Source organism: Alligator sinensis, unplaced genomic scaffold (assembly GCF_000455745.1).
Source record: "Alligator sinensis unplaced genomic scaffold, ASM45574v1 scaffold599_1, whole genome shotgun sequence".
Taxonomy (NCBI): domain Eukaryota; kingdom Metazoa; phylum Chordata; order Crocodylia; family Alligatoridae; genus Alligator; species Alligator sinensis.
The window spans coordinates 1,045,936-1,064,073 of NW_005841968.1; the positions used below are offsets into that span (position 1 = coordinate 1,045,936).

Consider the following 18,138-nt stretch of genomic DNA (forward strand, 5'->3'; position numbering starts at 1 on the left):
GGGAAAGAGAACAAAGTGAATTTGCATACACAGAACTGAAGAAATAGCCTACGATACAGAACAACTGGAAGAGTTCCTTTAGACTTCCCAAGAAAGTATTTAAGATGCTGAGACGATCAAGACAAGCAAAGTAAAATGTGTAACAAGAATGGCTCTGAACAGGAGACAGACTTGCTCAATAAAATATCAAGGAAAAGGAGCCCTTAGAACCTAGAACACACTTCATGGAAGAAAGAAGTAGAAGCTACAACCTCATGCCTGGGCATATGAAAAGGTGAAATAAATTGGGAGGCAGGGAAATCTCTGGAAAAAAAAAATCATACATTCTGATAGGAAGAATGATTCAAAGCTCTGCCACTGATTGACCAAAGAGGCTGTTTTGGGATATGACGAAAGCAATCAGAGTGAGTGGAGGCTGGGATTATTGCAATCACAAGCCAAGAGAAGAATTATACAAATAGGGTAGGGCATGGGCGACTGGTGCCTCCCGAGTCTGGGTGCGACACCAGATCGCTGACCAGGGGAGGGGGTCCCTAGTGGCCAATCGCCAAGCCCAAAATCATCAGCAATGAAACCGGAAGTATACTTCCGCCGGCACTTCTGGTTTCACAGCTGGTGTTTCCAGGGGGTGCACGGCCAATTTCAGGGGGTGCACATGCACCCACATGCACCCCCTATGCATTGCCAATGGGCTAGGGACAGACATTACACATAAACCAGTTTAAGTGATCAGAAACTGGTTTAAACCTGTAATAGAACAGATGTTCAGTGCACGTAAACCAGTTTGAAAATGGCTAAAACCGGTTTGAGATAAGCCTGGTTGAATGCAGTGTCAGACTTAACTGATTTGGGTCAAACCAGTTTATGCAATGTCTGTCCCAGACCCCTTTCTGGTTTAAGTTAAACCAGACTCTCCCCGCATCCTGGCATGCTCTCTGAGCTTGGCGGGGCTCTCTGCTCCACAGCAGAGCTGGCCCCGCCCCTCTGCTCTCTGGCTGGAGCTCGGCAGAGATTGCAGATATTTGCCTGCTCCTTCCTGTCCCTGTCCCCATCCCCTCTGACTTACAGACACATCAACAGTAGCTAGCAGACCACATGATGGCTATGGTCCATGCTGTGGCAGATGGGACAAAGGGAGAATCAACAGGTAGCTGGTGCTGTCCCTCTGTTTTCTTAATGGGGTAATAAACACTGAGTTAGGGGTGATAAATACTTGTTATCAATTCCCTGCTGGGCAGGGTCAGGAGGTGGGGGGAACACACCCCTATCAGAGTGTCCTCCATGTCCCCTCAGCTCAGCACTATAGAAGGGAAGGGAGGGCTGCTCTAGCACCGCCCCCCGCCACCCCGCTTCTAGCCTGAGCCACTGCAGGCATGAGCCACTGTAGGATGTCTGTGCAGTTACAAAATGATTTAGCCTAGCCAGGTCAGACTAACCTGCAAAGATTGAATCAATTCAGGCTCAGGCTTTTTGAATGTCTGTCCCTAGCCATAGGGTTCAGATAACATGTAGGGAAAGACAGCCAATGCTCTACTGTAGGGGCTGGCAACCTACCACAGATCCATTGAATCTGGCATGTGGATGTGGGGCTGCAGCAGAATTTGGCAGCAGACAGTTCCTGCCTCCCACCCACCCCATCCATGCCATGGTGGAGAGAAGCAGTGATAGCAACTAGATCCCAGCACCTACCTCCTCACCTCTAACCTGAGCTGGGACATTCTGACCCATAGCCTACTGGCTCTACTACCTTGTACATTGCATTGTACACCATCTTTCTTGTGCAAAGTAAGTGTAAAGCATCAGTAAGATGGCACCATTCACATTCAGCAGCATTTTATGCCCACATTGCAAGGGCATAATGCTCTAAACCACTTAAATAACGTGCTAAACAGTACAGAATCATACCCTTGTGTCTTTTGTTTGTATGGTATAATGGGACTTCCCCACTTGCCTCTACATTTGAATTCAGTCTAAAACATTCCACTTCCCTCTCCTTCTATAGGACAAGCACAAAGCAAACGCAAAGCAAAGCAAATCGTTTGTTGAAAATACTCTTTAGACTTTTCTGCTGCTTCAGACATGCATCCCGTATTGCACTGCTCTGTGATCTGTGGCATTGGCCTGGAGGGATCATTTCTGGGTGGAGAGGAAGGGGCAAAAGAGTCTGTGTCCGTGACCCCTCCAAGCTTATAATGGAACCCAAGATCCCTGGGTCTCAACATTTCTCAGTCAGCTAACATCTGTAATACCCCCTGCAAAGTGTCCCATCCCCATTCAGGGTGGCCCACAGAGATCCTGTAAGAGACATTTTTCACCAGTGTAACTCAATGTATCCACGTTATAAATCAATGTAAATAAAACTGGGCTCTGCAGCAGACATGAACAGTTATCCCAGTGCAGCTGCAGGAAATAGATGCTATTACTGCACAGCTATCTTGGAAAAGCTGTAAACAGACGATACCTATATCAGTGTTACTTGCACCACTGTAGTTTTACCTCTGATTCTATATTAAATTGGCCAAAGATACCAGAGTGTAGGAAATTATATCATCCATTTTTCCACTGGTATAAAATCCAATTATATTTATTTATTTGATTTCTATGTAGCCCTCATCAAAAAGGTTCAGGGCAGCTGACAGTGCCAGTGTAAACATGCCATCTTTCCAGGCCCATTCAGAAAAAAAGTCAGCTACTGCTGCCAGTTCCTTATTACCTCAAGTGGCAGTTTTGTGCAATGGACATAAAGGACAACGTGGATATCAATAAGTTGTCACATGATGGAAGTTGGTTGACACGACCTGTCCAAAATCAGATACAGTGATGGAGAGAATCCAATTCTGCAGGGCAGTATTCAATTGCCTTAAGCATGTGGCCATCCTTTCTTTTTGTGCAAATCCCCATCTCACTCCTTACATACCTCCTAACTTCTGCAAGAAATGAGGCAAGACTACCTGCAACACTCCTCTTCACCACACAACCCTGATTCACCCCCAAAACACATCTATCCTGTGTACTAAGGAGAGAAGAAATACCACGTGGTCCTGTTGGCAAAGGTTGTCCTAGTGCATATGCACAAGAGGGCTGAATTAAAGCTGTACAAGCAACTTTATTTTTAACATTTCCCAACTTGGGAGCATCGCCTTTGCAACCCAAACAGTTCTTTAATGTGGGTTTTTGGTGTGTATCATTTACATATCACTGTAGTGTGCAAAAGCCTCATTGCTGCAGTAGGAACTGTACAATCATATACAAACATAAAGTTCTTGCTCTGCAAAGGTAACAGATATTTAAAATCCAAAGCTCTGGCTTATGCCCATCTCTTGCAGAAACATCTGTTGTTTTAGAAGAAGACGGTCTCAGCAAGGTTTCTTGGATTTCGTATTTCACTAGCACAAGAGTAAAGTCAGAGCAAGGCAACTCACTGATTTTGCTTGGTGTCATCAAAAAAAGGGGAAAGGCCTGTTGAATGTAGGGGCCATCTTCATGGTCTGATGAGATGTTCCAAGTGTGACCCTTTACTCATACTCGAACGCACAGAATAGCGAGCATAACTCTCCAGCCAGGATATCCAAGATAGAGGCAGCAGGTAAGCAACATTCTCTAAAGCCAGTGAGCAGCAAAAACTATCCCTCTCTGCTTTCCCCAAAAGCGAGGAGGAGGGAGAAACATTGTTCATAAGGTTTCACTTTATTTAAACTTCTTCCTTCCTACTCCCCCTCCCTCATTCCTCCTCCACCTTTTGAAGTTTCCACCTTATATACATGCAACCCCAAAAGTTTGCATGTGATGTTCCATCTTGATCTAAGTGGACTCACCATACCACCACCTAATAAGGAAATTGTTCCTTTGGGGATCCCACACAGGATTTTCATAAATATGTATCCACCTGTATAACGCATAAAGCTCCTATTTAAAAAAAAAGGCCAAGAAAATTCAACAGCTGTTATTTTCTGTGGACTTTATGTTAAGTGAACACTGGTACAAATATAACAGACAGATATACAGAAAGACAGTTATGACAGAGAGAGAGAGAAAATGTACAGATAACATTGATAGGTTGAAAGAAAAAGATACAGTAGAAAAACAGATATACAAATAGGTAGGCCCAGCGAAGGTGAGACACGGACACTCAAAGCAGGCAGACATGCCAACAGAGAGAGATGGACAGACAGACTGGCAGAATTATCCAGATAAAACAACATGCTCAGCGCGGTTCTGAAAGGAACCGGACAACGCACACAACCACCTGAATAGATTCAAGTACGATGTAAATCTTTCACAATCTTTCCATTGCCAACATTAAAAATAACCATTTTGATTTGTATTAATTAGACTGTTTCAGGTATGTAGCACGGAAGACTGGCTTAAACAAATTCAGTCAATTCTGATAAGCTTTTTTACAATCTTCTTGGCAGCCAACTCCACAGGCGAGATTTTTCTTTGTTGTTTAACTAGATGAGGTTGGATTGTAGAGCACCTTTTGTTCAAGTTCTGCGTATCTTTTCAGAAGAGGAAGATAGACCTTAAAAAGAGAGAGAGAGAGAGAGAAGCATACATGAACGTGTTCAAAAAGGTACATTTTAAAACATTCTGCAGTTTGAACGATCCACAGTAGTTACCCTTCCCTTGACTGGAGTCTCTCCAAAATTCCCTCAGGAACAAATACTCCTCTTTCCCCCCTGTTTTTCATGGCCTATTTTCACAGCTCTTTCACAGCTTAATTTTACGATATACAGTGACGTTGCTATTGTGAAGATGTAGTACATTTTTGTTCCGTGCTCTTGTGATATGCAGAAATCATTAATCCAAGGGGAGGTAAGCAACAAGTAAGGTCACAAGACACACAGTTTAATATGTCCTCCTCTGTAATGATCTTCCTAGCCACCTGACAAAAACCCATGCCCTGACTGTTTTCTTCCTCCTCCCTGGCCCCCAACATCCACACTGAAATCCTCAGGATATTCAAACACTATGACTAAGATACTCTCTCGCCTGTCATTCCAACCATATCACCCCGTTATACGCACACTTATCCCTTCCTCTCTTCTTCGCTACACTAATGCGAGCTTCCTAAGATCATTCTTTCCACCTCTGCCTCTGACTTCTTATCTTTTGTTTCTTATCTTTACAACTCTGCCTCTGACTTCTTATCTTTTGTTTCTTAGCATGTAGCCACTCTGTGCCAATGGTGCTAGTCCAGCCTCCAGGATTTGCATAAAGCTATGCAGGCCCTTGTCCACATTTCCATTCAGAGGCATAACAGTGCCTTTGCCTTGGTTGCCTCCCCTCCGTTATACTACTATTCCCATTGTCTTACCCCAAATCCTTCATTACAATCTCTGCCCGGATGGAGGGGTCACAAGCAACCCCACAAGCATCCTGTCCTGAGGCTGCTGGAAGTGGCCTCGGGTTTGTTGTGACTACAAAACGTAAAACCAATGGATTCAAATCCCCTCTTAAATATGCTCTACTGTTCTGTATCTTGGCTAAACACCAGGAAAAAAAATATTGTTGTTCCTACAGATTCAAAGCAGTCAGAATCCTCACAAAATGCCTGACTAATCTAGTCTCTTTTTATGACCACGTTACAAAATACCTGGATGCAGGAGTAGGGGTAGACATCGTTTACTTAGACTTCAGGAAGGCCTTCGATACGGTATCCCACCCCATACTGTTGAACAAATTAAGAGGCTGTGACTTGGATGATTACACAGTCCGGCAGGTGGCAAAGTGGCTAGAGGGTCGCACCCAGAGAGTGGCGGTGGATGGGTCAGTATCAACTTGGAAGGGCATGGGCAGTGGGGTCCTGCAGGGCTCTGTCCTTGGGCCGATACTCTTCAATGTCTTCATCACTGACTTGGACGAGGGAGTGAAGTGTACTCTGTCCAAGTCTGCGGATGATACAAAACCGTGGGGAGAAGTGGACACACCAGAGGGCAGGGAACAACTACAGGCAGACCTGGACAGGTTGAACAAGTGGGCAGAAAACAACAGAACTCAATTTAACAAGGAGAAATGCAAAGTGCTGCACCTAGGGAGGAAAAATGTCCAGCATACCTACTGCCTAGGAAATGACCTGCTTGGCAGCAAGGAAGTGGAAAGGGATCTTGGAGTCCTAGTGGACTCCAAGATGAACATGAGTCGGCAGTGTGACGAAGCCATCAGAAAAGCTAATGGCACTTTAGCGTGCATCAGCAGATGCATGACAAACAGATCCAAGGAGGTGATACTTCCCCTCTATCGGGCGCTGGTCAGACCGCAGTTGGAGTACTGCGTGCAATTCTGGGCGCCACACTTCAAGAGGGATGTGGATAACCTGGAGAGGGTCCAGAGAAGGGCCACTCGTATGGTTAAGGGCCTGCAGACCAAGCCCTACGACGAGAGACTAGAGAAACTGGACCTTTTCAGCCTCCGCAAGAGAAGGTTGAGAGGCAACCTTGTGGCTGCCTATAAGTTCATCATCGGGGCACAGAAGGGAATTGGTGAGTATTTATTCACCAAGGCACCCCCGGGGGTTACAAGAAATAATGGCCACAAGCTAGCAGAGAGCAGATTTAGACTGGACATTAGACTCTTTCCTGCCCATGGCAGGGGATCGGACTCGATGATCTATTGAGGCCCCTTCTGGCCCTAACATCTATGAATCAGCTGATTGCACAAGATTTTCATCACATGTCACTAAAAGTTTACAAGGCCAGCTGAAAAAAGTTTGGTGCCATCGAATCCTACCCTGAAAGGCTCAAACTCTAACCTGCACCCAAACCAAATTTGCAGCTGACACTAAGCCAAGAGCAACTGCACACACTGGAGGGTAGGATCAGGATTGTGAATGCCCTTGATAAACTGGAGAACTAGTGGGAAATTAAGTGAATGAAATTCAGTAGGACAAGTGCAAAGTCCTACACTTAGGTTGGAACAATTATGTGCACAAATACAAACTGAGGAATGATCAGGTAGACTGCAGTACTACAAGAAAGAACCTGTGGGTCATCGTGGACCATAAACTGAACAACAGCCAATAATAGTGTCCTCTTGTTGCAAAGTCAATAGTATACTGGATAGTATTAATAGAAGCATCACTTACGAATCAAAGGAAGTGATTCTTCCACTCTATTTGGCACTGGTACGGCCTCATCCAGAGTAAAGTATCCAGTTCATAGTACCACACTTCAAGGAAGATGTGGACAGATTAGAAAGGGTCCAGCAGTGAGCAAGAAAAAAATTCAGAGGTCTAAGAAACACAATTTACAAGCAAAAATTGGAATAGCTGGGACGATTCAGTCTAGAGAAGAAAAGACTGAGGGGGGATTCAACAGCAATCTTCAAATGCCTGAAGAGTGGCTATGAAGAGAATGATGTTAGTCTGTTCTCTGTGGCCACAGGGGACAAGGAGTAACAGTCTTAAATTGCTGCAAGGGAAATTTAGGTTGGATATTAGCAGGAAGTTTCTCACTGCAGGGGAGGTTAGACATTAGAACAGATTATCTAGAGAGGTTATAAAATACCTGTCCTTGGAAATTTTTGCAATTGGGTTAGATAAACACATATCTAGGATGGTTTAGAAAGGGATGATTTAAATTTGAGCAAGGGGCTGGACTCCTGACCCTTCCAGCCCTCCTTTTCTATGATTCTATGAACTTGTCACAAGAAGGAAAAATAGTTTAAGTTTCTGTTGCATTTGAAAAAAACAAAAAAAATTGTGATGCTTTGACCTTTTGTTTCAGTTGACTGCAAGGTCTTCAGTTCTGGAGTTCCCCTTCCCCTGAGTAATTGTTTTAATCTGACCAGTGATGCCGGGATTTATCTTTTTGTTCCTGGAGTTCAGCACCAAATTTCTTACTCTCCAGTATGACAGTTAAGAGCAACTCGCTGGCTAAATTCAGCAAAAGAGAAGCCTGCTTTGATTAATTCTGCTCCTTGCCAGTAAGTTGTTGCAGAGTTGAAGCAAATTTCCACAGCAAGTTAAAGACATCAGAGGGAAGTATAGAATGAATATACAAAAGTAAGCCTATAATAGGTCAGTGGTGGGTAAGAATATACTCTTTACACTTGCTGAAGCCTTCTCTAGGACATGAATATTGGTAGGGTTTTTAACTGTATGTTTTAGTTCAGGGGTGTAGGTTGTAACCTTGTTGATCCAAGGACATAAGAACATGTTTTAGTTCATGCTTTTAGTTCATGATTAGAGCATCAAACTAAGAATCAGGAAACCTGAGCTATATTCCTCTCTCTGCTGCTGGCTGACTCCATGACCGTAGGCAACTCATTTAACTTTTCAGTGCCCCGATTCCTCCTATCTATACAATGAGAAGAAAGAGATCTTTGGATAAAAGCAGCTATGAAAGTTCAAAGCACATCACACTGCATCTAATTATAAGCGTCTCTATGAATGCCTTCCATGTACTGTGTGCCAAACTGCTCTCAGTGCCTGTTGAATATGCAGCTATCAAGAACTACGACCTCACACCCAGAAGAATGCTGTTGTCCCCGTTTTTCTCAAATTATATATATACATATATATATATATATATATACACACACACACACACACACACACACACACACACACACACACACATAATACATACATGCATGCATATATATATATTTCAGGAGCATACAAACTACTGAGCAAACAGTTACAGTTGTATCAGAAGTATCACTGCATCATACAAAACAGCTTTTTAATTTACTGAAACATCTCCGGTCAAGCCTCACTAATTCTCACTAAACTAATCTGTACATTTGATGAACCCTGGCGGCCACACCAGACTCTTCAGCAAGGATTTAATAGAGGAGCACTGTATTGCTACCAAGAGCACTGTGTTACTAAGAAAGCAGGTCTCGTACTTACACCACATCATTTCCACAAAATATATAGCAGCATGGTTCCTAACATGCTATGAAGTATTGTCGGGGATACGTCACTCCAAATTAAAATGCGTCAAGACAAATGAACAGCTGCATTTAGCGATGCAATGTTTTTCACTGTTTTACAGGGCTTGAACACTATGCTTGCCAATTGGCAAATTTCAAGCATCTGCAGCAGGTTTCCCAGCCATCACTGTGAACAAGTGCTGCAATCTACATTATACCTACACTGTATGAATGGAGGGGGGTGGGAACTATTTCTCCTGCTTTACTTCCGTTCACTTTCAGCAAAATTCATTCCTATGCAGAGAGCAGTGGTTCCCAAGCTAAGGGCTCACAGGCCCCGAGGAAATCCAATTACTGCAGATGGGCTTGGATGAGAAGGCAGGTTGTAAGATGCTGGGAAGCAGGGAAGTGGTACAAAATAGATCAGGAACTCTTGCCTTGTACTGACTTCACTGAAGAGTTCTGAAGATTAGATACTACTGGCACAACACGGTCCCTTGCAATGCAGGTTTTGGTGACTGGTATTTTATACGCAGGCTCGTAAGTGGTGAGCCAGAATGGCAGCTGATTTCAACCAGTTGAGGGTCTCACCTAGGGCATATATGTGGTTATGTTCATACGGGACATCTACATGTGCAATTACAGCACCTCAATAACCTCCAGAGCAATAAGCTCCACAGTTTATTCATGTGCATCATGTGGAGACTGGACAGAGCAGCCTTGGCTGGCAAAGAGCCTGGGGGGGTCATCCTGCCAACCCAGAGCTGCTCCTCCCAGCTCAGTGTGCTGCAGAGGGGCTGGCTGGGGCATGAGGGAGCTTCAGCGTGAGGCTCGCTGGCAGGGGGCCCCCCCACTGAAATACCCTCGTGTCCCACCAGTCAGGCAGTGTCTACACATGCGATGCTGTGGAGTTTTGTTTTGTGTTTTACAAGTACTATCCTGCTGAGGAGTAAATTAGTTTACTCCAGACTCCACACGTGCAGACACTGAGATGTTTACTGTGCACCTAATTAGTCAACTGCACAGTAAACATCTCGTGTAGAGGCGCCCGCAGAGGATTATTCCTTCTGCAGCCAGTACTTCCATTCTATTGAGATCGGTGCTGATAAAGCCCCCTAATTGCCTTCAGAAAAATCCTCCTGAAATTAATTATAGAGGTTTATTTTTTATAACCAAGGCCCAACAGAAATCAAGAACACTCACGGACGCATAAACATGCCGGAACATAAATTCCCTCTTTGTCACAGTCTCAAAGCATAATATTAAACAAAAGCAATCACACGTATCACAACATGAAGCTCATTATTTGCCTATGTTGTCTTCACTTTCTTACTGCCCACCCTCTTCCTTATCTTTAGAGCCAACTCTGCAGCAGTACAGTGATCCTTAGGCATGGCTTTGAGAGCTGCCATGCCAAACTCTAGATTTCATCACTGGGATTATTTGGCTGCGCACTGGGGGAGTCTACACAAGACGTTTACTGCAGACCTGACTAATTAGCTCTGCAGTAAAGTCTCAGCTTCTACACGTGTGACCCTATTAGGCCACAGTAAACTAATAAACATCACCGTAGGGTGTTTACAAGTACTATCCTATGGTCGCATTATTTCATGCACCACAATGCACATGTAGATGCTGATGGGGCTGGCTAGCCCCATAACATAGCACCCTAGTGCCCCTAGTGCCTCCACAGCACATTAGGCTGGGTTGGAGCAGCCCCAGGCTGACAGGCTAAACCCCCTTCCCCACTCCAGACCCCCTGCCAGCTGGAGCTGCTCTGACCCAACTCAACATGCTGTGGTCCCAGACACACGTTTAAATGCAGCACCTAGGAGCAATAAACTCCGGCGCAAACTGCACCAGAGTTTATTGCTTCACATTAATAGCATGTGTAGATGCACCCCCTGGCAGTCTCTCACATTCCCAGGGCTCAACAACTTCATAAAAATACCACAATAATAAACTGTTATAGTACAGTACAGGATCAGTTCAGACTAAGTCTACTGTCTTTGATGCAAAATAAACTCATTTTAGGATTAAAATGACTCTGACACTCTGAGACAGGTAGTTATCTATTCTAATCTGAAGTCTGTCTTTGCTCTCTGACCCACACTTCATCCTCCTGCTGCACCTCATCCCAAAATTAGGTTGTGAACTTTCTACAGCAGGGGGTATTTTCTTCTCCCTTATTTAGGCAGTAGTTGGCACAATGGAGGGCCTTCTGGGTGAAAAATACTATAGTTAGTGATAATAATATAGTCAACAATACAAGCTGCTCCATTACCACACCCCTCTAATGTATTATAACAGCCAACAAGGACTGGATCTATCCAAAATTTATGAATGGAACAGAGGACACAATTAAAAGCTATACAGCTTCAGCATAGTGGACTGCACCGCATCCTTCCAATGCTTCCCTGCACAATGGCACTAAAACAAATCTTACACTACTTCATAGGTACATGGCTTGTAAAAACACCAGAGATGTGATTATCTCCAGATAATCATATTCCCTCTTATGCCTTTTTGCTTAATTAACTAACAAGCCAAGCATCTCTGCTTTTAATAGATTACTAAAATAGAGCTGCATTTTAATGCCGTAATAATGGATTCTTACTGTCTGTTAGCATATACTTATTGTTAGAAGGTCTCCTGGTTATTTCTGTCATGCCTAGTGGTTCTGATTAATCTTCTTCCTTAAGAGCTCTGAAGGAAGTAAGTTTCCTTTATTTTTAAGATAGGCAAATAGCTCATCAGATCTCCTCTCTAGTGTGTTGAGTTCACCCTAGGTAGGTAGTAACCAAAGGTTACCACATTTTCTAATATTTTATGAATTTGTTCCATCACCTATTTCATGGGAAGTAGGCCTAGTGGCAAGCTGTTTTACACTACAGGGTTACTAGGTAAGAGAGATTCATGATTTGGACTACGGAGAATGATTCATCCCCTCAGAAATGGTCCCTCCCAACCTGGGTGGTGTCCTGTAAGGGATGCTCGCAAGGGTGCTATGACAGCTGTTCCTTAAGGGACTTCCATTATTAACCCACTACCTCTTGCAAGAGCTATGTTCTTAGTTTAATGGCTCTCTGTGTCTCATTTGCCCGAGCAGTCCAGGAGTGATGCAGAGACACAGGGATCATGGCAGGCCTCAGACCCCCTAGCAATGCAGGGGGAGCCAGCTGTTACCACTAATTACCAGAAGGGACACAAGCCAGTGCCTAAGAATAGGCCAGTCCTGAGCTCACCTCCTCCTCTTTGGTATAGCTGGCAACATTAAACCCACAGGCTCTTGCATTTAAGTAAGTGCAAAGACTGCAGATGATCCTCAGCCTCTGTACAGGTAATGTAACAAAGCATTACCTATAAGGGGCAAATGACTCTGTGTCAAATGACCTTCCCACACCCTTCACATCCACAGGGGAACCTAAGCATACTACAACAGGAGGAACCAGGTTCCACTGTATGTACACAGACCTTCCTATTCAGGATTTAAATGAACTCAGATGTAGTGTTTCACTTCCATCCGCAATCAGGTTTCCTCCTTCCCAGGACCTGTGCCTGCTGCTGAAAACCTGAGTCAAAGGAAGGATGAAACCAAACCAGACTCCTGAGCTCTGACCTGTTTCTCCCTCTGCTGCCGAGGTCTGGCCCTTGCATGATCACGAAGGGAAGTGATCGGGGCAACTTCACTTCGGTTAGCCAGGCTGCCTTACAAGAGCTCCTTGAGTGCGGCAGATCTTAACCTCAGGGTGACTTTGAAGTTTATAAAAAGAACCGTCATTTAAGCAAAAGCCACTAAACTCGACAGAATGAAATCGGACAGACAGGGAGATGCAGCCCTGCAAAAAAACCCAAACCAAACTGACTCATCACATTATGAATTTTTACTGCACTGTGCATGCTAACACACTGTATTACTGACAGGCCCTCTGGCTTTCTGCAGTTTCACAGCCATGAAACTAGCCAGGGAATCCACTATCAACTGTAAAATTACAGGACAGGGAGAAGGAAATTGGTGTGGAATTTGTAATTGCAAGAAGCTGTTTTTAATGGGATGCAGCTGGGACATAAAACCCAAGTGCAGAAATGGTTATTCTTCAGCCTGCCGCTTGGTCACTACCTTCTCTATCATGCACTCAGTATCAATTGAGGCAATAATTCACAGCCTCCATGTCATTTCATATCCAATAAAAAAAATGAGTGAGGGGAGCCAGGTCTAACCAAGTGGAAAAAAGCAGAAGAAGAGCATTGAGACAGAGATAATTAACTCTTCTTAGCTTCCCAGCCACTCTATTTGGATGCGAGTAAATGGAAAAGAGGCAGAAGAATTTGCCATTGTTATTTCCAGCTAGGCTGTGACTATGTTCCTCCTTTTGCACTTCTGTAAGAGGTAACTGCATTCTCAAAACTTCAAACTTCACAGCAAAGGGGGGTGGTACTAAATAGGAGGTGTGCCTAAAATAATGACCCTGCCCCAATTCACACAAGTAAGAAGAGCTACGTTTTGCATGGAGGACAGCCCTGTGCCCTTTCAAGTGTTCCTCAAAGTCATATCTCTAGGGACAAAAGCCAGAGCAGGGCTCTCCAATATTAATTTATCTTTTTTAAAAATTTGGGAAAGATATCAGGCAATCAAGTAAGCAAAATCAGATCATGCAGTTTTAAGTTCCTGACTTTTAGTATTTCTGAAAGGGGCGTGTATTAGATTGCCATAATCTCACACTGTTTAAGAATTAAAATTACTAGTAAGTACTGATGCAGCACGATCACTTCTCCATCATTATGTCTGGTCCCGCCTGGTATTCCTCCACCCATTTAGGTGGAAATTTTGTGGATCAGTAGTTCCCAAGAATTTAAATAAAAGCTCTAAAGCCTGAATGTCTGCAGTTACTGTGCATCTGGTTTTTAATGCAAGATTCATGGCTGTCTAGATGTTTGCGGGCAATTGAAATGAGTGGATGTTGAAGATATTTAGATTCAGGACAGCTACAACTAAAAATAGTATTAGCTAGGTTTCTTGCTGCATACTGTTGATTTATTATATAATGTTAAATTATGCATAGGAAACTCTAATAAAGTTAAGGCTTTTTGGAACTTCAGCTGGAAAAAACTGCCTTTATTGGACATTAGAAGTCCCAAAGACGAGCTTTGCCACAGTTTATATGAACTATGAAATCCTGTTACCTGCTTAACACTAGCTTAATTTTTTACAGGGAACATTAAAGGATGTCTGTAGAGAAAACTTGTTAGAGGGAGCATTCTTCACAGTTAGTAATCATTTGGCTGTTCAGACTGAAAGCTATCAGGGAAGATGTGTGTTCCTCTCATCAGTAATTGAGGATCAAGGTTAAGGACCAGGCTGGAAGAGATCTTTTCTGATGTTTTCCAATGGGAGAAAACAAGTCCATTCACACCTGTCTCAGTGTCAGCTGCCTGCAGGCAAATTAAGACTATTTTGTCAATTAACGGTTGGGACCTGACTGACCAGCCTTGGCATTAAACCTGAACTATAACCTTTTCTCTCCTTGAAGGAAGATTTTGCTCTCTGCCAGATCCATTTAGGGCGATTCACTCTTACAGATTGGAAGTAGTGATCACTTAAGCATTATAAAGGTCATTATAGCAAGGATCTCCCAAATCAATCCTTATATATATAACTTATAACATATAATCCTTATATGTATAACAAGGATACATGCTAGATTAACACAACTCCTAAATTCATTCATTTCACTGAAAAATATTAATACCAGCCATTACACTTTGAAGTATGCAGGAAATAAAATGAAAAATGGCAACACTGCAAAGCCCACTCACCTCATCAGCCCCAGCAGCTGGTGTAACAACTAATCTAGGTGCTGGTGCTAATTTCACAACATCAGCCAAGGACACGCTTGTCTCTGCCACCAGCCCTGCAATGAGAATCGCAATCCTGATCAATACACAAAAACAAGATAAGGGATGTGCCTTGACTCACAGGCAAATTAATACATTATATTGATTCTCCCTGGTCAGGTCAGTATTCAAAAGTGAAGGATAAATGGCAAAGATCTTACATGCCAATGCACTAGTCAGGAAGTGGGGACTCCCAAGATTGAGTTTTTGTCAATCATTCAATTTGTACTCGAGAGAATAGACCAGCAGCAGAGATGCAGGTTCAACAATATCAGAAATCATTCTGGACACCAATAATACAGCAAAAGGCAGTGGAAATAGAGGAGGAAGAGATTCAAGGACAAACACCCTAAAAAACACAGAGGCGCAGCATGAAAAAATATCAAGAAACCATGCTGCAACTAATGATTAAAATATAAGGACATACGTGGCAGCTGTATAATCAGAGGGAATCCAATTACTGAGGCACTTTGCCTTACAGAGTAAAGTACGGCATTTCAGGTGTTCTTTGTTACTCCTGCCAAAAACCCTGGACCAACTGTGGATTCCTGTATTTGCAGATATAAATTATAATGGCCATCAATATTTCATTTATATTAGCAAGTCTTCACTTGAACACAATCCCTCTACCCGGCCAAGGCAGCTGAGCTGCATCAATCAAAAGTGCCATTTAAAACCACGCTCAGCGTGCCTCAGGGACTTGGTCAAGAAAGGACTTGAGCAAAGATTTCAAACACAACTACAACAGTGACAGGGAATCCCCATCTCCTAGCTGTATGAAATGAACTGCACATATCTTCATGGAGGCTGTACACATCAAGTTGCAGTCCTTGGCAAAGAAGCTGCCTGCAGCACAGCAGGTATTGGAATGGTTCGGGTTGACTTTGAAGTGGAGGACAAATTCTGAACAAGACTGGAGTTAGATTGGGAGATGTGATTCCTATAAATGCAGAAGTGTTCTCAGCATGCTTTGCTCCTGCTGATAATCTGATGCCGTTGTTTCCACTACCCACTGCAGCTTTTTTTTTTAAAGAAATAAAATGAACATTTTGTATGTTAAAATCACTGACTCAGGTTCTCTGCTACACGGAGTTTCTGCTCTGTCTCCAGATACAAGAGTACAGTCGATGGAGGCTGCACCATGTATCCTAGGCAGAATTTGCTTCTAAAATTAAAACTCGGATGTTTTTGTGGTCACCTCTGCTGTCTCTGCCAGACTTCTGTCTCAACATCACACCCTCTCTGAACCAGCAGAAGGCCTATTCATTTATTTCAGAAATCTTTAAACAGACAAAACTACCCATGTGGGGCCCAGGGGAATTTGCCCAAATAAGGGCTTCAGGATCTGGCTCATATTTGTTAACTCGTTCAGTAAAATATTCAAGAACTCATGTCATGATCTATTAAAGCATTTTAAAATACCTGAAGGAGAAAGAGCTTCCTGGGATTCAACTCTATTAAACCTCTAAGAAGCTATCATTAACATACAAGTGTTTGCATCAATACACATAAATTAATTAACACCTTTCCTTCTGGGACTCTGGCTGTTGCATTATAACTAGTGATGTATTGCAGTAAATGAAATGGCTGAACACACTTAAGAACATCCAGAGATTTATGATTTTACACCATGAAGTGCACACAGCTTGAATGTGGAGCTCAGGGCAGCTTGTACATTCTGGCAGTTGTTTTGTCATTAAAAAGTTGCAAGATTGATGCAGGTTGATTTTAATGCTTCCCATTTCGCCAGAATTATTGCTAGGCCTTGTGGATTCAGGAAGGGAAGAGGAGCTTTAATTAGTAAGAGAGTCTCTGCAGTTAGAAGATCAGCACCCCAAGGCTCCATGCCCTCCTCAGCTGGTCTCAGGCACTACTAGGCACCACCCTTGGCTGAGAGGTGGTTGCAGGCAGTTTGTGCTGCTGCATCTTCAATCCTCCACCAAGCAGACTCTCTGCCCCACAGATCCCAACCCTGGATTCTACAGTAAAAATTAGTTAAGCTCCAATTGCTCTCCCACAATAAGGCATCTACATAAGACACTTACTGCAGAGTTGCCTAATTAGCTCCACAGTAAAGCATTACTGTCTACACACGCGGTGGTATTAGGCCACAGTAAACTAGCTCGGCAGTGCTGCTCAAGACAAGCACTATTCTACAACGGAGTTATTTACTCTGCCATAATGCATGCGTAGATGGTAACTGGGGCTGGCTGGGGCATGAGGGTGCTACAATGCAGGGCTGCCTGCCAGCTAGCCCTGCACTGTAGTACCTTCATGCCCCAGCCAGCCCCTCTGCAGCACACGGAGCCAGGGCAGAGGAGCCCCAGGCTGGCAGGCTGACCCCCTGGGCTCCCTGCTAGCTGGGGCTGCTCCAACCCAGCTCAATGTGCTGCGGTCCCAGGTGCACATGTAAACACTGCACCCAGGAGCAATAAACTCCAGCACAAACTGTGGTGGCATTTATTAAATCACACTAATTTCACATGTCAATGCACCCACTGTAACTGGGCCTGATCTTTAACTGAAATCATGGAAATTGGTTATATGGAAATTTAACAAACAGGGCGCTCAGACTGCTTTTCAGTGCAAGCTTACCATGAATTGCTCTGTAAGCACAGCCAAGACAGGCAGAGTTAGCGGTATCGATAGTGTATACTGGGGTGTTGAACACATCAGACAGGACCTAGGAAGAGCAAAAGCATCAGTTACCTGTGAACATAAAAGGCTGGAGAGTAAGTAGTCCCCTAGTATTGCAAAGTAAAACACATGGCTGCAGCAATTGGTAACCAGGTCTTTGGTGAGTCTACAGTGGTCTAGAGTGAGTCTGAGAGACAGACCACGGCTGTCAGTAGGTATGGACCCTTAACATGTAACAAGACACTCACCAAGTCAGATGGCTGGTGCCAGAAGTACAGTTGCTCTCCCTGCGAGATCCCCTGTGTGTCACTCCTTTATTACAAGCTTAGAGGGTTCTGCTCTCCAGATACAAGATGTATAAAACTGTCGGCACTCCTACAACCTCTCAAAGTTATTCCCAAACCCAAGACTTACAATGGACAAAGCTGTTCATTCCCAACACAGAAAACGGTAGGCCAGATTTTATGCTTTTCCAGGTTTACGTCCACTCAGTAAAGTGGGAAGGGGAAAAAAAAAAAAAAAAGATGTTGAAGTGGATTATAGTTCCCCAAGCAGCATGGTGCCCTACCCCAGCCTGCATCCTCTGTCCCCAACATACCACCACCAGCACTGGGGCATGCAAGGACAGTGGGGAAGAAGTTGGCTACACAAAATCTACAACCATTAACGACGTCTTTACATTAAGAAAATCCTAACCTAGAAGGATACAGCAAGTCTCCATTCCCTACA

The 18,138-nt window shown here is 43.7% G+C and overlaps 1 protein-coding gene across 9 annotated transcripts in view; it reads right to left on the reverse strand.

Moving 5' to 3' along the window:
• Positions 1-3,124: 3,124 nt before the first annotated feature.
• The window catches only part of XYLB (xylulokinase), a 129,666-nt gene continuing 114,652 nt past the window's right edge, over positions 3,125-18,138 (reverse strand). For 6 of the 9 annotated variants that reach the window (XR_003093315.1, XR_003093318.1, XR_003093319.1 and 3 more), the window contains 3 exons: positions 17,368-17,455; positions 15,200-15,790; positions 14,695-14,789 (listed from right to left, as the gene is read on the reverse strand). Coding sequence is in view for 1 of the 9 variants with exons in the window: in XM_025200447.1 (XP_025056232.1) it covers positions 4,448-4,522; positions 14,695-14,789; positions 17,368-17,455 (258 nt within the window). In the remaining 8 variants the exon portion in view is untranslated. Of the gene's footprint in view, positions 4,523-14,694; positions 14,790-15,199; positions 15,791-17,367; positions 17,456-18,138 lie in introns of those variants that run through there. The other 3 variants (XM_025200447.1, XR_003093320.1, XR_003093321.1) reach the window with 3 other exon arrangements.